General features: G+C 43.5%; 1 protein-coding gene across 3 annotated transcripts in view; it reads left to right on the top strand.

Moving 5' to 3' along the window:
- Positions 1 to 2512: 2512 nt before the first annotated feature.
- SIL1 (SIL1 nucleotide exchange factor) overlaps positions 2513 to 19974 on the top strand; it is a 232445-nt gene continuing 214983 nt past the window's right edge. Inside the window, exons 1-2 of one of the 3 annotated variants that reach the window (XM_043520327.1) lie at positions 7055 to 7191; positions 14720 to 14860. In XM_043520327.1, the coding sequence (XP_043376262.1) occupies positions 14721 to 14860 (140 nt within the window). In that variant the 5' untranslated portion in view covers positions 7055 to 7191; position 14720. Of the gene's footprint in view, positions 2655 to 7052; positions 7192 to 14719; positions 14861 to 19974 lie in introns of those variants that run through there. The other 2 variants (XM_038413758.2, XM_043520328.1) reach the window with 2 other exon arrangements.

Below are 19974 nucleotides of genomic sequence, written 5' to 3'. Positions count from 1 at the left end.
TTTCATTCTGTGGGCCATATGTTGTGTCAATGGTTTTAAATGTGGTGGCATCAATTTTAATATTGAAATCAATGCAGAATTCGACTTAAAAACCAATGGCACACCATGACAGTGTGTATTGTGCAAGATGACGCAGGAATCATATGACAAAATAAGTTAATCATCATTTGGGAGTTTTCCTTGCAACTTTAAAAAAAATGCATGTCTACTCTTTTCTTTCTTTCCAAGGCTTGGCAGCCATATAGATATAAAGGTTAACATGCAAAGCCTTCAGCTGTTCTTTTAGCAGTACACTGTACAATACTGAGTTCACTGATGCTTGCCATGTCAATGATATCTGAAAAGAGTAAATAGCAGGTCTTGCCTCTGTCCCTCTCCTTCTGCTGGTTAAGCAGATTTAGTGCAGGCTGTTGCACAGCTGGTGCCCAAAGATTATGAAAAGGGAATGATCTCTGTGGTCTAATATGGTCACCACACAAGATGACTGAAGTAGCAGAAGTCTTAGCTTTTACGATCAGCAGATAGCTCATAAAAAGAGAAAACCAGGAGTGCTAAACATATAGGCAAAGACATCTTGCTAGGCAGCTAACTTCAGTGTGGGGCAAACCCCTCCCCACAAAAGGCCATAGCTGCCATCTGCAAAAGTAATTTATTTTAACTATTTCACTTCAATTAATTCTGAAATATAATTAGTCAATCATTTCTAGTCTGATTGGTTTTTTTATGGTCTAATATTGCTTTAATGGGATTGATTTTTGTTGTCGGGAATAGGCTTCTTGCCCAAAGCAATGGTGACCATTGAATACTGAGCTGCAGTGAGACCATCTGTCACTGTAGCCTTTATTTATGATTTCTCTTCCTGTCACCTCCAAGTTGAATACAGCGAAGCAATCCTTGAGGGGGCCATTTAGGGATCTGGGGCAAAAATTGAGGATTGACCCTGCTTTGAGCAGGGGGTTGGACTAGATGACCTCCTGAGGCCCCTTCCAACCCTGATATTCTATGATTTTATGAATAGAGAAGCTTCTATTAGGCAGAAATACCAGGTGCTCTCCATCTGGAACCCTTCAGCAATTAAATTGTCCTGTGGGGCTACTTTTACGCTGGCTTTGCAGGGATGTAACAAAGAAAACTTCCTCCACGAGGACACAGCCACCACGATATTGTCAGGGATCTCATATGCAGCCTGGCAAAGGGAAGCGCCAGATGCACCGTCAGATGCTCTACGCTCACGCTGCCTATGGTCCATGGTTATCGAAGGAATGTCAGGATGGGCATCTGGGCCCCAATGGGTAGTGCCAGTGTAACCCACACACCTCCTGGGTGTGGTGTTCTGTCCCATGTAGTGGCACCGAGACCACTTAGAGAGATAAAATGAGTCTGCTCTACAGCCTTAGCTAAAAGTCAGTTGGCTTCTAGCTCATTCGGTAGAGGCTCATGCGCACAGGTCCACTGTTTGATCCTGCCCTCTGGTGACCACAGGAGCCAACTTTTGTTGGCGCTGGTGGGAGCTTGCGCCCCCCCCCACCCCTGCCCTTCCCTTATTGGACCCCTCTCCAAATCCCAGCTCTGCCTCTTCCCCAAGTGTGGTGCGTTCCTCCCAGCTCCCTCCCAGTGCTTGCCACACAAAACAGCTGTTTCACGGTGCAAGTGCTGGGAGGGAGGGGAGAGAAGCAGGACACAGCGGTGCGCTTAGGGGAGGAGGCAGAGGTGAGCTGGGGCAAGGGGGGTAGGTCGAGGAGCTGCCGGTGGGTGCAGAGCACCCTCCAATTTTTCCCCATGGGTGCTCCAGCCCCGGGGCACCTAAGGAGTTGGGCCCCTATGCTGGTGACCGGGGTCTGTCGGCATTACAAGTGGGGGCTCGTCCAGGATTTCATTGGGGAAGTCTCTGAAGCTCAGGACATGCTTCCTTAGCAAAGGGAACTATGTAACCCACACACCTCCTGGGCGTGGTGTTCTGTCCCATCTAGTAGCACTGACACCACTTACAGAGAGAGTCAAATGAGTCTGCTCTACAGCCTTAGCTAAGAGCCAGTTGGCTTTTAGCTCACGCACTAAGCTTCAGAGGTCCCTGGTTCAATCCTGCCGGCCGGCGACCAGAGTCCGTCGGCATTTCACCAGCAAGAGCATGGGCGGCTCCATAGGCACCCACAGCTATGCTAGAAGAGCCACAGCGACCGCGGGGACAGGCCGCTGCTGCTGCTGGTGAAGCCCTGGCCCAGGCTGTCAGCCCGAGCTAGAGAGTCCCCCGCTCAGACCAGCAAGCCGCCCTCTGGCTTACACGCCGGAGATCGCGTGTCTGGCGGCCTCAGCGCACGTGTCCTGACAGCAGCCACCAGGGACAGTCCCGCCGGGACGCGGCGCGTGGAGGGCGGGGGTCAAAGGCACCCAGGCCGCGGAGCGCCCAGCAGCCAAAGCAGAGTCAACCAGGCCCGAGCTACAGAAGGGGTGGGGCTTCCCGCCTCCCAGGGCGAGGTTTATGAGAGCGGGGCGGGGCGAAAACCTCCGGTGGGCGGAGCTCAGCGAGTCAATGCGCCGATCTCTGATTGGTGGCTGCAGTCACGTGCTGCGGGGGCCGAGAGGAGGCGTTTGTACGCGCCTACCGGGGAGGGTTGTGGAGCGTGCGCAGTGAGGGGCCTAGGCTGGAGGCTCAGGTAGGAGCCGAGTGGGGTGGCCGGGCTCTCCGCGTCCATGAGGGGTTGTGGCGCCGCTCGCGGGCTGCGGCAGGAGGGGGGCGCCGGGCCTGTGTGACGCAGGGCAGATTATAGGGAGCCACCTGCTTTCCCGCCTTGTCCAGACAGCTGTGAGTCTGCTGTGCCCAGGCGGCGCCCCGTGCGCTCGTCGGCTGGCTGGGGGCTCCCGGCGCGTGCCTTGCGCCCTAGGGTCGCCCTCGGGGTGCCCGGCTCCCGGCGCGTGCCTTGCATCCTATTTGCCCCGTTGCTATGCTCGCGTGGCCTCTGCCTCTTCCCTGCCCTGGGGAGCCGGTGACGGGTGTGTGGTGTGACCCATTCCCTGTCCCTTGCAGATGAGGGTAGTGTGTTTCTGCGGACTGGTGTAGGTTTGCCAGCCCTTCAAGTTTGCCCCGGAGTCTCCAGGAATTCAGGAGTGATCTTCAGTTAAAGATTATGTAATTTGATAAAACCTCCAGGAATTTGTCCAAATAAAATTGGCAGCTCTACTGTGGTGCAGGGCCAAGTTGGCCTGGCATACAGCACGGCCTCCGACTAGCCTGCCTGGCCCTTCGTGTTGGTGGTCCCCAGTGTGCATTCACTGTGCTTTCCTCCCAGCAGAAGTGAGGGGCCCTGGTGGATGATGCTCTTCCTTGAGCTGAGCCCCCCCCGGCTCTGTTGTGGGCTGGGACCTGCTGTATGTGGCTATGGGAACCTTTATATTTAAAAATGGGGAGATGTATGCCACATGGTTAAACTCCTTGGGTTGCAATTTGAGCAGCCTGATGTAATGAAGTTGCCAGCTCTCTGGGATTGTTGTGGAGTCTACAGGGATTAAAGATTAATCTTTAATTAAAGTGTCATGTGATGAAACCTCCGGGAATACGTCCATCCAAAATTGGCGATGCTAGGCAGTAGTGGTAGTCTCGTGCTTATGGGTATAGTGGTGGGTGATATGCTACCCCTTCCCTGTTCTATGTTCTGGGCTGGGTAATTGTTTCAGTCCCATCTCTCTCTGCCTCATTAACTTGCATTCCGTACCTTAGCTGAAAACCTTTTTTTCTCTCCTGCTTATAGTTCTTACTACTTGTCTTCCTCTGTTGTTGATAACTCTGTGAAGCTTTGTGGAATACAGTGTGTGTGAGACAGAATATAAAGTAGAGTTGTTTTGCACTGTTGCTTTCCATGGAAATTCCTGGGTATGTTGGATTCAGCTGAGTCTTAAGACTTTTTTGTGGCTTTAAAAACACCCAGGGAGAGATGCCTTTCATTTTTCACAAAAAGAAAAGGAGTACTTGTGGCACCTTAGAGACTAACAAATTTATTAGAGCATAAGCTTTCGTGAGCTACAGCTCACTTCATCGGATGCATTTGGTGGAAAAAACAGAGGAGAGATTTATATACACACACACACACAGAGAACATGAAACAATGGGTTTATCATACACACTGTAAGGAGATTTCAGAGTAGCAGCCGTGTTAGTCTGTATTCTCAAAAAGAAAAGGAGTACTTGTGGCACCTTAGAGACTAACAAATTTATTAGAGCATAAGCTTTCGTGAGCTACAGCTCACTTCATCGGATGCATTAGATGAAGTGAGCTGTAGCTCACGAAAGCTTATGCTCTAATAAATTTGTTAGTCTCTAAGGTGCCACAAGTACTCCTTTTCTCACTGTAAGGAGAGTGATCACTTAAGATAAGCCATCACCCACAGCAGGGGGGGGAAAAGGAGGAAAACCTTCCATGGTGACAAGCAGGTAGGCTAATTCCAGCAGTTAACAAGAATATCAGAGGAACAGTGGGGGGTGGGGTGGGAGGGAGAAATACCATGGGGAAATAGTTTTACTTTGTGTAATGACTCATCCATTCCCAGTCTCTATTCAAGCCTAAGTTAATTGTATCCAGTTTGCAAATTAATTCCAATTCAGCAGTCTCTCGTTGGAGTCTGTTTTTGAAGCTTTTTTGTTGAAGTATAGCCACTCTTAGGTCTGTGATCGAGTGACCAGAGAGATTGAAGTGTTCTCCAACTGGTTTTTGAATGTTATAATTCTTGATGTCTGATTTGTGTCCATTCATTCTTTTACGTAGAGACTGTCCAGTTTGGCCAATGTACATGGCAGAGGGGCATTGCTGGCACATGATGGCATATATCACATTGGTAGATGCGCAGGTGAACGAGCCTCTGATAGTGTGGCTGATGTGATTAGGCCCTATGATGGTATCCCCTGAATAGATATGTGGACAGAGTTGGCAACGGGCTTTGTTGCAAGGATAGGTTCCTGGGTTAGTGGTTCTGTTGTGTGGTGTGTGGTTGCTGGTGAGTATTTGCTTCAGATTGGGGGGCTGTCTGTAAGCAAGGACTGGTCTGTCTCCCAAGATCTGTGAGAGTGATGGGTCGTCCTTCAGGATAGGTTGTAGATCCTTGATGATGCGTTGGAGGGGTTTTAGTTGGGGGCTGAAGGTGATGGCTAGTGGCGTTCTGTTGTTTTCTTTGTTGGGCCTGTCCTGTAGTAGGTGACTTCTGGGTACTCTTCTGGCTCTGTCAATCTGTTTCTTCACTTCAGCAGGTGGGTACTGTAGTTGTAGGAATGCATGATAGAGATCTTGTAGGTGTTTGTCTCTGTCTGAGGGGTTGGAGCAAATGCGGTTATATTGTAGCGCTTGGCTGTAGACAATGGATCGAGTGGTATGATCTGGATGAAAGCTTCTTTTTCCCCCCCCTGCTGTGGGTGATGGCTTATCTTAAGTGATCACTCTCCTTACAGTGTGTATGATAAACCCATTGTTTCATGTTCTCTGTGTGTGTGTGTGTATATAAATCTCTCCTCTGTTTTTTCCACCAAATGCATCCGATGAAGTGAGCTGTAGCTCACGAAAGCTTATGCTCTAATAAATTTGTTAGTCTCTAAGGTGCCACAAGTACTCCTTTTCTTTTTGCGAATACAGACTAACACGGCTGCTACTCTGAAACCTTTCATTTTTCGTATCCATTAGCTTAATCTTTTTAAAATGGCTTTAGTGTAAAGTCAAGTCAAATTTTACTCAAAATTTAGATTTTGCAAAACTTAACTGATGTTTCCATGAGTTTTTTTTATTCCAGTAGAAACAGATTCTTATACTAAATTTTGTAACTTTTCTGTTTTGTTAGAGATGCCATGAAGAAAGGAAGCAATATAATACATTATAATGGAATTCTTGATTTTATAATCTGTTGTAAGGAGTAGTGGTAAGGAAAGTAAGAAAATGCCTTTCTTAAAGGTGACCTGTCAATGAAAAAATATTGTGTCCTTATGTCCTTTTTAGCTACTTTTGTATTGTATATTGTAGGTCTGGAAATAAAAGGCAGCTTCAAAAAGAGCTCCTCCACCAATCTGTTTTTTACATTAGAAATCCAGGTCTACTTCTGGAAGATTCTGTGGGTTTATTTACACACAAACTTGCACTGAAAAAACTGAATTACTTATAGTCTGTACCTTTTTGTTATTACGATACTATTTCTGAGTGTGGACACTCTTAATTAAGAATAAGTGTCCTGTTTTGATTTAGCTTAAGACACTTAAGAGTGCTCCTGATCAGGTCAGTTTTTAGAGTGTCCACACACAAAACATCCATTAAAATAACAAACGGTGTGGGTTAAAACTGATTCAGTTATTTTGGGACAGTTCAGTTACTTTGTGTGCAAACCAGCCCTTAGCTGACTGGAGAACTAGTGAAATGGTGGCATTATATGAGCCAAGAGAGTGAAAGCCAAGCAGTTGAGAGGGGAAGAGGTTTTTATTATAAGCCTACTAAAAAACTGTTTTCTTTTGTTTTTTAACCCTCCCATTTAACTGCAATGCTTGACTAACATTTTGGATAATGGAAGCCTTTGTTAAACATTCAACACTCCTATCCTTTCTGTTGGGCCAAGTCTACTCTTAAAAGTTTTGCAGGTGTCAGTTAAGGGTGTAATCTATTCATTGAATTTATTAGATATAATTATGGTTGCGAAAGCCCTAGTGTAGACAGTTACACCAGCAAAAGCATTTTTTGTGTGTGTGTGCTGGTTTAACTTATTTTGCTCGCTGAAGTGGAACAAGCTCTTTTTTGCTGATATAACTGCATTTACACTAGTTAGGCTGGTGCCAGTATAGCTATACTGGCGAACCTTTTATGTGTACACAAGGTCTTAAAGTGTGAGGTAGGTAACAAGACCTGCCTTTTACAATGGATCCTACAAGTCTTTATTTCAGCTGTATAAGATCATGCAGCTCATATTTGCTGTGAGCACGTCATCTTTGAAACAGTGGCATTGTTAGAGGTGGAATTTTTAATGTACGTTTTGTTTATCGTACCATAAAATGGCTGTATTGAACCCTGCCATTTGCTCTTCTTATCCGGTCCCAACATGATGGCTGCATAACTGCATCCAAGGCAAGGGTATCCAGAAAGTGGCCCCAGGGAATTCTACAATGCAAATGCCGCGATCCTTAATATAGAGGTGAATCTAGTGAAGACTTCTGTGTAGCTTCTCTTATGAAAAGTAAGTGTTGCACATTGGGTTCTGTTGTCTATTCAGGCCCACATATCACTTGTAGCTGAAGGGGATGTAAATCTACTCTATTTATGGAAACTAAGTGTGAGGTTTGGGTTTCTGGCAAGTTGCCAGCATACTCCTTGACTATACAAAGCATGGCTCCACCCTTCCTATAAGGAAGTGACAAGTAACCATGATTAATTTTTATATACTACTACTACTATATTACCTTCTACTCTCTTATTGGTCCAATTCTGAATTTATTTACATTTAACAGTAAAAATGTCCTCAACAAGCCTCTTTTTACTCATTCTGTTGAGGAGCATATCCTCATCCTTCCACCAAAATCCCCTCTTACTGTTTTTGTGTCACAGTGAAGTTGAGGATGAGGCTTATTTAAAAGGTGACTGGCTCAAGATGGACAGATATGACAGCATATTAAATATAGCTCACATTGGTCTGTGGAGGTTTTGTGAGGTAGTGGCTCAGCAGGCTGAACTTGAGGATGAGAGCCTGGAGCTCCTGAGTGCTAATCCTGGCTCCACCACTGACTTCCTCTTTGACCTTGTGCAAATCACTTAAACTCTCTCTAATTCATTTTCCCCATCTGGGAAATAATACTTAACTCCCCTTTGTGAAGTATGTGAGTCAGCTTTAATTAATATTTGTCAAGCTCTCTGTAGATCAGGAGTGCTATATAAAGCTAGCTATTTATTATTAACACAAAGATATTCTTAGCACCTGAAATGAGTGATGACTGAAAACACAGATTCTGCTGGGATATAGCCATGTAAAATAAGGCAGTACCGGTTTGTGAAGCCTTGAGTAAACTTCTTTTACGTCATTAGAATTTTCACTCTCAAAGCTTCTGTTTCAAAAAAATCCCCAAAAGGCAAAGTCAAAATCAGCACAAACTGAGGCCTTGGCTACACTTGCAAGTTAGAGTACATTAAATCAGCCTCGGGCACCCTAACTCTTGAGGTGTCCACACTGGCAAAGCACGTAGAGCGCCTGGACTCTGCAGCTGGAGCGCTCCTGGTAATCCACCTCCACGAGAAGCATAAAGCTTGCTGCACCATTAGTCCAAGATTCACCAGAGGTTTGCAAACCTTGCCCCCTGTTTCAGGTTTGTAAATTCTCACCAACAACTACATACCACACAACAAAAACACTAACCCAAGAACCAATCCCTGCAACAAACCCTGTTGCTAACTCTGTCTGCATATTTATTCATCATAAGACCTAACCACATCAGCCACATCATCAGGGGCTCGTTCACCTGCACATCTACCAATGTGATCTATGCCATCATGTGCCAGCAATGCCTCTCTGTCATGTATATTGGCCAAACCGGACAGTCTCTATGCAAAAGAATAAATGGACACAAATCAGACATCAAGAATTGTAACATTCAAAAACCAGTAGGAGAGCATTTCAGTCTCCCTGGACACTCAATAATGGACTTAAAAGTGGCAATTCTTCAACAAAAAACTTAAACAGACTTCAGCGTGAAACTGCAGAACTGGAATTAATTTGCAAACTGGACACCATCAAATTAGGCCTGAATAAAGACTGGGAGTGGATGGGTCACTACAAAAAGTAGTTTTCTTTTTGCTGATACTCACACCTTCTTGTCAACTGTTAGAATGAGCGACGTCCACCTTGATTACATTGGCCTCATTAGCACTACAAAAGTAATTTTCCCTCTGTTGATATTCACCCCTTCTTGACAACTGTTGTTCCACCTTAATTTAATTGGCCTCGTTAGCACTGACCCCCCCCCCACTTGGTGAGGCAACTCCTATCTTTTCATATGCTGTAATATATATATACTGCTTACTGTATTTTTCTCTCCATGCATCTGATGAAGTGGGTTTTAGCCCACGAAAGCTTATGCCCAAATAAATTTGTAAGTCTCTAAGGTGCCAAAAGGACGCCTTGTTGTTTTTTGCTGATACAGAGTAACACGGCTACCACTCTGAAACCTGTAATTTTGAGTTAGTTATCTCACTGGTTCTCAAACTGTGGTTGGGACCCCAAAGTGGATTGGGACCCCATTTTAATGGGGTCACCAGTGCTGGCATTAGACTTGCTGGGGTCCGAGGACTGAAGCTTGAGACCGAGTCCTACCACCATGGCCAAATCTTAAGGGCTTCAGCCTTGGGTGGCAAGGCTCAGGTTACAGGCCCCCGCCTGATGCTGAAGCCCATAGGCTTTGGCCCCCCCAGCCCAGGGTGATGGGGCTTGGGCTTTGCTCTCTTTCTCCCTCGCCTCCTGCCCCCGGCGGTGGGGCTTGGGCAGACTCAGACTTAGGTTCCCTCTCCTCGGGTCATGTAGTAATGTTTGTTGTCCAAGGGGGTGCAAGGAAGTTTGAGAACCCTGTGTAAATTTAAACTGACATGGTTATAATGATATAACCTGCCTGCATAGACACTCTTAAACTGGAATATGAGTACTATTTTTTTGTTTAGCTTGGGAAGGGGTTTAAGCTATGCTTCTTCCCCCCCCCCCCCCCCCCAGCCGCTCTTACACTGGAATAAGAGTGTCCACTTGAGGCATGCTTGTTATATTGGTATAACTGATAAAACTTTCCTGTGTAGTCGAGACCTAATGCGCTCCTTTTCAAGACATAGTTGTTTTTAAAGGACACTGGCATTTTGAAAAGTCAACACAAACTGGGATTTGTCTATTGCTCACAGGGTGCCTTCCTAGGCTCTGCTATGAAACCTTTCCTAGGCTGGTATCTGTCAGAGGCTATTGCCTATGGGCAGCATATCTCAGCTACATCCCTTCGTCGGGGCCACCCTCCATTGGACTCGGCTCATGACAGCTATGGCTGGTCCCCCCCGTGAAGTCCTTGCTAAGCTGTTTTCCACTGGGAAAATTCTTTCCGGGTACCTTTATTTTTGTTCTGTGGTCAGTCCCAAGTTTGGTTCAGCTGCTTCCATTATCATGTGGCTACTCAGGTGGCAAGTATTATCTGACACCCCACCGCCAGTATGAGCCTGCTATGCCCTTACCCTAACTGTTCAGTTCTTCTTTCCACCTACAAGATCCACTTGTCGTCGTCAGAGTAGGTCATGTGGAGAGCTGCATTACAATGGCAACAAATAACTTCCAGGTGCTGTTTCCAACTGTCAAACAGTAAAAGAGAGGAAGAGGAATTGAAATGAGAGGTAAGCCCTGAGCATCTCCCTGGCTTTAAGCCAGGCTCCCCTGAGTAATTCATTTCAGCATCTGCACTCTAAGTGCAGGAATCTGTCTTTCGTTTGATAACCTGCTCACTCTCTTGTTCAGTATGTGAGTTGGTTTCTAAATTCCAGTGTAATAACTTTTAACTCTGGTCAGTGGGAAAGTGAATGAGCTGCATTCTGTTAATGTTTGGCCCATTTTTCTACTTGGTACAAATGTATAACATCTGCTAGCATATAGAAGAGAGAATGTGCACTCTAATATTCTGCTTGTCTTTATTGCTTCTATTATAACACTCACAAAGTGAGACTTCCATCTTGTGCACACGAGGAAATTGATCTAGCTGTGTTGGAATAAGCTATTCTGGAATAGCTCCCTGTGCAGTGTGAGGCACCTCGCTCCCACTTGCCCTTGGCATGAGGAAGCCATGTCTGTATCTCCCAGGGATCAGCTCCCCGACTCCATAGGCAATACAAGCACTCCCTTTTTGGCCTGCGCAGGCCTCACTGCCTTTCTTCAGGTTAGGGAAAGGCACACTCTGCCCTCAGCTTAGCTCCCTGGAGTGTCCAGCCACTGTTCCACTTGGCAGTTATGGTATTCACAAATCTGTTGCTTCCAAAGAAACAGTACACCCCAGTTTACCAGTTTGATCTCAAATCACAGTTTTGCTTTCACACACAACATTTAGATATGTTTATAGTGAAATCAAGAATGAATCTCTGTGCTTTGTTTTGTTTGTGATATCAGGTAGAAGTAGTGGAAACAAATGGTTACAGATAAAATAAAATCAAAATGCATTCCATAGCCTAGACTTAATTAACATAGTACTCTGATGTCTTGTGGAGTATTGCTCACCCAACATCTTTCCAGGCTAGCTGTCATCCTGCTTTCATAAGACAAACATGCTGTTAGCTTGTCTCCTTGGTGAAGAATCCAAAGTGTCTCTGGTGCTCCCTAGATATAGCAGAACAATCTTTTGCCATTACTCATAAACAGGACACCCTCTGTTCACTGTTCCTTCAAGTGGCTTTCCTTTCTTGTTGATTTTGCAATCTCTTGATTACCAACAGGCTCAGTATGCAAACAGACATAGATTGTGAGGCGGGCAATACACTTATGACCAGACTGCGATAATAGTCTATTGCCACGTGCCGAAATAAACATTTTTGAGGTATCACCTCCTGGTGACCTGCCTTAATCCCAAATCCCTAAGAATATAATTTTCAGTATAGGTACATAACTTCTTAAATATTATCTGTGTATACATTTTGAAGTGTTTGAGGATCACATGCCACCCGTTGGTGAACTAATACGCATATATCTGACCCAGGGATCCTTGTGCATCCCTGTACCCTCTGCCAGTTGGCAAAAGTGGTCTGTGGGTTACATATGGACACTATTCCAGAACAAAAGTGACTTCATTCTGGAATAATATTCTGCTATAGCCATGTGAGTCAATTTCCCTGTGTAGATTAGGACTCTGCCTCTGTGTATTTATTGATTTTAATCCAGAGTGACTGCTTTAATCCACATACATTTAACGGGAGAAAATATCAATAGCTGGCTCTGACTAGGTCCTAAATGCCCCCAACGCAACTTCCCACTGTCGTGAATTTAAAGCGGTCAGTGCCTTTCTGAAGCACAGTCCCATCCTGTCACGTTCTGGGATGCAGTCCAGATGAGTGAAGGATTGTGTCACCACCTGCCCTGTAATCCTAGATGCCTGAAATGCCCTGTTGCTGTGGCTTGCAACCTGGACACCAGCAACCAACCAGTGAGCATGCAGGTCACACCATGAGTGTCTGTGCACTGTAAATCCATGGATCAGTAACTCTGACCCCAGCAGCACAACAGCTGCTTGTGGGCTTTTACCAGCTTTGGTTACTACTTGCAGGGTGACCCCCAACACACTCCCAGTTCCGAATTTTCCCTAAACTGTGTGCCCCGAGGCATCCCACTTGCTCCTGGACCACTGGGTGAAATAATTAGGCTTGCTACTTTTAAAGAGACAAAAGCACATTTAGTTTATTTATTTAAATAGGGTAAATACACCCTTTCCTTCAAACATAGCCCTGAGTTCCTTATAGTAAAAATAAATTCCATTTATTAACAATAGGACATAAGTAATGTCAAGAAAAAGGAATAAACATAGAAAGGGTTAAGGGCAAATCAAAGTGAAAATACATATCTGAAAGTCAAAAACTTAATCTAGCAAGGTACAGGCTTTGTTCAAGATGGTGTTTTGTTTTGTTTTGTTTTTCTCACCAGTCTTCCTTCTACCCTGCTATGACTGACTTTCCCTCAATCAGAATCTTCCATAGAAGTACAAGGTGCAGGCTTCCTGTGTCTTCCTAGGTGAAAGTTCTTTGTTTAAGCAAGTTTCTCACCTATATTCAATTCCCAGAGACATCAGCACCTCCCCTTTCCTTGGTTGAAGAATCCGTCTTTCTCAGCTTGTGAGAGCTCTAGCCCTTTGTGCCTCTCTAGTGATGGATGCCAAAATGGCTTTCTGTCTCTGCTTATGGCTTTCAAAGTTCAATGACCTAGTTTAAAGAGGGCAAGATAACCTCATGGTGGTCTTCCCTTCCTGTGGTCTTCCTATTCCTCCTGCTGATTTTTGTATAGATGGGGCTTCCGTATTTTAGGTCACGCTTTGCTTAATTTCTTGGGAGACAGATGGCTGTCTTCCTTCCTGTCTGGTGAAAACCTGTTTTTCCATTTATTTGGTCACCGATTGTAAAGCATAATATCAATGAGTGTCTATAGTTCTTTATATAGTGTTTAATAAATACATTTCATGGTGATATTAATCATCAGTGTGCCATTAGCTTTCAGAAAATATCTTACTTGATACACAGTTATAATACAGCAATATTGTATGCAGTCAGTGGATTCAATTATTTATCATTTGAGGTGCCCCCCTGTCTTTATAAATCAAGTAAAATTTCTGTCTTGTAGGGGAGTAGATGCCATGCCATGTTCTCCCCACCTGATAACTTTGTTTACCTTATGTGTAAATGACCCTTCATTGTCTCTTCCTGAGAAGCATGCTGGTCAGAGAAGCAAACACATTGCTTTGTCTAGGGCATACCTGTTTAAGCCAGGCATGTCTGGGGAGCTGGTAAACATTTTTTTTGGCAAATTCCATTATATGTCCAAAACTCTTAATACCTCTCCCCTCTCCCCCATACGTCATACAAGTATATTAATGGTCAGTGAATTGCTAGTTTTCCAATGACACATTACATGACACCTTTTTAGATACAGATTATAACCATACACCAAATTGGTCAAGCCAGCTGAAACTCATTACCTGATTCCAGTGAGCCCTCTGGCACTGGGATGCTCTTAGGGTCACACATCCATTGTGTCTTCTTTCTTTGCTGGCAACTGCATGGCTGAGCTCTGTCATTTTATTGTAGTTGTGGGGTGAAATTCTTGCCTCATTGAAGTCCATGGCAAAACTATTGACTCTAGTGCAGTCAGGATTGACCCTGTTTTTCACCACATTCATCTATTGAAACTAGTTAGCTTAAGTATGTTAACCATAACTCTGCTTCCTCTCACAAAGTTGCACTTGAGAAATGTTGGGAAAATGGTGGGGGAATAGTGAATGGCACCCCCTCCTTGTAATTCAATATTTAACCAATGCCAAAGTCTGGTGGTGGTATTTTTTTTTCGTCACTACCTCCCCGGGTCGGGAGTGGGTAATTTGCGCGCCTGCTGCCTTCCTTGGATGTGGTAGCCATTTCTCAGGCTCCCTCTCCAGAATCAAACCCTGATTTCCCTGTTACCCGTGGTCACCATGGTAGGCACAGGAAGTACCATCGAAAGTTGATAGGGCAGACATTCGAATGCATCGCCGCCGCCACAGGGGTATGCCAAAGTCTGGTGTTATGTGGAGCATTGTGCTGCTGTAGGGGGCTATATTTCCAATGAGATGTAAAAGCAAGTTCTTGTTCCTTTGTCTTTAAGGTTCCCATAACCCTTACACAAATATGGGGTGCCTTGACCAAATTTTAGTCTACGCAATTAGATTCTGCTTCCCAAAATTATCTCTATGGTTTCTCTGATTATTCGTCTTGTCTCAAAGGGCTGTGTAGTGTAATTTAGTGCTACACAGAAGCTTAAGATACTCAAAGATCTGGCTGTATCTGTTGGATGAATGTACTTATATGGGTGTTGGATGATTTGGGTCCCAAATATAGTTTGTAAAACACTTGGCTTCATGGGATGAAATAATCTATAATTTATTCTAGGTATGTGTTGATAATACTATAGGATTTTCAGTGAGCAGGTTAGAGCAGTCCTGAACCCATGAGCTTATGTTGTTTGCCTGCATGATGAGAATCTTTGCCAGTAATTCACAAAGTCTGATGCTAGTGTCTGCAAAGGAAGGGGAGATGCTTTCAAAACCTCTGGGTTGCAAGGGAAGAGTCCCTGTACAGATGTGTGTGGTGTTTCTGGGGAGAGGCTGTGCCAGGTATCTGCTTTTAAGTTTCCAAAATACATTTATTTTTAACAACTGCCTATTTTAAACACAATGTTTTGTTTAACAGGAGTTTTAAAAAGGTTTCACTATTAATTTTAGAACTTTCATTTAAAGCATGTTTCTGTAAAATTGACTTTTTCAATGTCCTCTGCATTGTGTTCTTTTGCAAGAAATCTCTGCATAATTATTTCTTATGTACTTGTTCAATCTATCAGCCAACAGATGTCAAGTATAGCAAAATACTATAATAATATTATGAACTAATAATAGTTATAATGCTTCTAATTGCCTGGCATGGCTTTTGATAAAGGCAGTCTCAGAAATTAGTGAGTGAATGCTTAACCTTGAACCACAGAAGCATAAATAAGCACTTAATCTTGCTCTAGGTGTATTATACTGCAGGTGTTTCAGCTGCACCCACCTATCTCTAATCAAGTGGCCTGTTCCCTTAATTTCCTCAAATGGACCAGGAGTAAAAATCATTTAAATCAGTTATTTATAGTAAAAACCTGTTATCAGTATGTTCAGAGATGCAGAACAACTCTGGCAAACTCTGTTGATCAAGTTTATTGAAATGGATTTTGCATGTCAAAAACTGAAGCCTGGTCATCTTAAAACTAATTTGGCAGTTGACGACTTGGGTTTCAAAAAATTCTTGTGTCTTGATTGTTACAACAATGCACATAAATTGCTTCCACATTGGGAAGACTAGAGAAAATGCAGTAATCCTTTATCTTTTATGTAAGTCGATTTGTGCTGCTTATAAGTGCCAGGAAGTTTTTCTGACACAGGCTGAAATGTGTTTATATGAAGCTAGCTATTCATTACAGATAAAGTCCACCCACCCCTGCACAAAGACAGAGTAAATCCACTTTAGGCTTGATCTTGAGTTCTTGCACCTCCCATTGAAATAAAGGGAAGTTGTGGGCGTTCATTGTTTCTCAGGATCAAGCCCTTGGTGTAGGGAAGCTAAGCAGGGATTTGGGGATGGGTGTTACGGAATTGTCTGCATCCTTCAAAGCCAGGAGTAGGATGCTGGACTGCAGGACAGACCCTCATTGGCCAGTATTTTAGCATTTGGACTAGAATAGTGACTGCAGCATTTTTCACGTAGTGTGTGTTTACCCAACAATGTAAGACCAGGGTTAGTAGAACTTGAGTTAGCAGACCATGGGTTTGTTTACCTAGGGCTTCAGCATCATTTGTAACCCCACGTTAGGAATTATTGAACCCTTGGTCTCAACCTGTATTATCTTTATGTGGGCCTGAATCCAACCACCCATATCCCAGACTTCCTGCTGCCCTCCCAAAATGTGGCTACTTTGGCCCTTTATGGTGCAGTGTGGAAAAACTTGACTGTCCAGAGGACAAAGCAAGTGAGCCCATGAGATTGTGGAATACTCTGGGAGTCCACTAAAAGTATGATGGGCCTGTGTCTACACTGAAAAGCCATTGGGCTTGAACTCTGGGTCCTGGCTTGAGTAAGGCATGCACTGAACCCAAAGGGGTTCTGGGATCAGGGTCAGCATGACTTGTGTGTAGATGGAAGTGAGATTAGGCTTGCTCCTAAATTCAAACCCTGGGTTTACATTGCCCTGTATATGTACAGGTAGAGACTCACTACCCATAAATCCACAAAATTGTGGATCCACTGGTATTGCCCTTTGTCCTACCTTCAGCAGCTTCACTCCACTCCAGGCTAAATGGAGACATAAAGGTGCTGAAGGGATGCTCACTTTCATGGTGCACAACGGATGCCCTGTGTGTCTGCTCTTAAACCCTGTGGTAAGGATATATCCTGTGTGAAGAACCTTCTGCCAGGCCGTCTCTGCTTGCGTGACTTTCACCCAAGCTCACTACAGACAGAATAAAAAGAAAAGGAGTACCCGTGGCACCTTAGAGACTAACAAATTTATTAGAGCATAAGCTTTCGTGAGCTACAGCTCACTTCATCGGATGCTCACGAAAGCTTATGCTCTAATAAATTTGTTAGTCTCTAAGGTGCCACGGGTACTCCTTTTCTTTTTGCGAATACAGACTAACACGGCTGCTACTCTGAAACCTACAGACAGAATGGTAAGCTGCTTGTTGTTGTTAGCCCTTTTTCCTTTCAAGGCAGTGCATAATGGATCAGAGGGCACAGCTGTACTTGCTTTACTGCTCATTTCACTTTGTGTTTTATTCATTTAATGTGAATTTAATGGTGGTGAAGAGTCCTGGATTAGAAGCCCTCAGTTTCACCACAAAGCAGGTACAGCATAGGAAATGGCAGTGCAAGCTTCCTCACACGTGTGCCTCAAATTTAATGTGTAAGTACTACCCGAAGGGATATGAGAAGGACACTTTCCATTACATGGCTTTGGGGTTGAAGGTGCTGCTTGTGATAGTTTGTAACATAATGCTTTAGATGGTAGAAAGGAGTCGTATATATTATTGCTTTGCACCTTTACTGAACTGGGTTGGATTTGAACTGGTGACCTAGAAGTGAAGGCTCTATTTACCATTACCAGTGCCTTGACTAGTCCCCTCCCTGCATTTGCTTCCCTAACCATCTCTAAACCCAAAGGGTTCCGTTTTAACATAGCCATTGGCCAGTTTTGACATATGCTTGTCTGGCACATAGAACCTAACATTTTTAACATTTGGCTTAATGCTTGTAATGAGCTAGGACTTCAGTGTTCTCTGCTCAACTTGCCACTTCCTTTAGACTTTTTTTTACTTTGCAAGGTTTGAATGCTCACTCAAGGTGTTGCCTTTCTAGACCCCTTTCTGGCTGCAGGCCAGTTGATCACCATGGATACCATGCCTCAGGAACTGCAAGGCACACGTTTTTTCCAAGACATTTGTAAAGAAAGATGCTGTAACATGCAACTTTTGTTTAGGGAGAATGATTTTTCTAAGCAAATAAACAGTTTGTCAAAGAACTCTTGTTGTCATACCAGATACTATTAAGAAAAAGACAAATCTCCGAGCTCTTCAGGCTCAAAGTTATGAGACTCATTTAACTTGTTTCAGAGTAGCAGCCGTGTTAGTCTGTATTCGCAAAAAGAAAAGCAGTACTTGTGGCACCTTAGAGACTAACAAATTTATTTGAGCATAAGCGTTCGTGAGCTACAGCTCACTTCATCGGATGCATTTCCACCAAATGCATCCGATGAAGTGAGCTGTAGCTCACGAAAGCTTATGCTCAAATAAATTTGTTAGTCTCTAAGGTGCCACAAGTACTGCTTTTCTTTTTTCATTTAACTTGCTAATTTTCCTTTGCTCAGCAGTTCCTCAATGGCTAATAGCCAGGATGGGCAGGGATGGTGTCCGTAGCCTCTGTTTGCCAGAAGCTGGGAATGGGCAACAGAGGTTGGATCACCTGATGATTACCTTTGCTGTTCATTCCCATTTGGCATTGGTCACTGTCGGAAGACAGGATACTGGGCTAGATGGACCTTTGATCTGATCCAGTATGGCTGTTCTTGTATTCTTAGGCATTCCAATTATATCCTGAGTTAGCTTGTTAACATGCTTGTGTGTTTTTTCGGTCCATAGAGTAAGCATCACCTTTATCTTTTTGTTCTGTTCAGGTACTTGTACCACATTTCTCATTGTGGCAAACATTTTGCTTTTATCAGCAGATTGAGAGCTCTGGGTTTTTTTTAATCTGTCTGGATTAGATCATAGGGATACACTTGCCATTTGATTAATTTAATATTTGAATAAATAGCAACTTGTCTAAAACTAACCCATGAGAAACCACTTAGGACTTTTAGGTATTGAATACTTTCGAAGTATTCTAATTTTTCTTTTGCTGTCCTTGCATTTTATTATCCATTTCCCATAAATTCTTGGCTTTTTAACCTGTATAGGCCTTATTCATGTACTTCACCAATATCAATGGTGAGCTTGTAAGCAGCTGAGCAATAGATCATTCTCTCCACTTTGCAGAAGGTTATTGTGGTTTTCCTTATCAGGCCTGTCGTCACTGTCATCTCGTCTTGACTTTTAGCTCCCTTCCCTACGACCTTCCCAAATCCCAGCTAGATTCCAGATTGCTAGATTACAGCATGTCCAGAATGCTGCTGCTGGAATTTTCACACCTACAAAGAGGATCAAATGCATCACCCTAACATCAAGCAACTCCACTTTTTTAATACTCTGTGTGGACTCATGTCAGCTGACTTCATGGACCTTTGTCTCTCGTCTCTTCCGTTGCTTGTCTGGCCCTCGCTTCCTCTCAGTCCCTTCACCTAGTTCTAACACCAGTGAGAGAGAGAGAACCTTCTCCTTTACAACCATTACTGTCTGGAATAGCCTTCCTGTCTCTCCGTCTCCCTGGTTCTTGATCTCATTTCAGATTTCATCTGTAACAGGGTGGATTTGATTTAAATCGCTAGTCAGGAAGACTCGATTTAATCATGGATTTCTACATAAAAGTGCATTCTTGTTGGTGGTTATAACCTTAATACATAGTCTTCACAACTCAGAGATAGATGTAGGTTTCATTTTTAGAAGGTACACACTATACCTTTTTAAAGTGATTTATTTTGAAAACTCTTCAGATTAGTTTTACAGCTATATCAGAAAATGAATGATTGTTTGGTTATTTCATTTACTCAAGGTAATTGAAGCAGATATTTATGAAGTGATTGGGAGGTGAACTATCTCCAGTTTAGCAGGTTAATCATTAATACTTGGAGACTTTACTTGCCATGCTGTATTAGGAGGAGAATATCACCAGACAGACATTTAAATTTGTTTTATTTAGCTAAAACAACAACTTTATGCATTCTGGATTTTTTTTTCCTTCAACAGCAAACATATAATATTTTAACAAAACAAGCATATGAATTTTTGAATTTAGTTTAATGTTCAAGTTTTTTTAAAATCAGGTTTGTTTTTATTAAAACTTAACTAAAATAGTTAAATGAAATATTTTAAAAATTTTTTTTTTAAATTGACCGTCAGCCAGATCAACATGAGAAACTTAAAATATTGACTTCTGTAGCTAACTCAGTTGTCTTCAAGTTCATTTTCCTGTTTGTTCATAATCTGGAAAAGAAAAACAAGCTTTCCTGCTTTTTCAGGTCCCAAACAATTACTCAGTTTGGAATGAA

The sequence above is a fragment of the Dermochelys coriacea genome, chromosome 8 (genome assembly GCF_009764565.3).
Source record: "Dermochelys coriacea isolate rDerCor1 chromosome 8, rDerCor1.pri.v4, whole genome shotgun sequence".
Taxonomy (NCBI): domain Eukaryota; kingdom Metazoa; phylum Chordata; order Testudines; family Dermochelyidae; genus Dermochelys; species Dermochelys coriacea.
The sequence above is the reverse complement of the archived record's forward strand: the minus strand, read 5'-3'. Positions and strand labels throughout refer to the sequence as shown.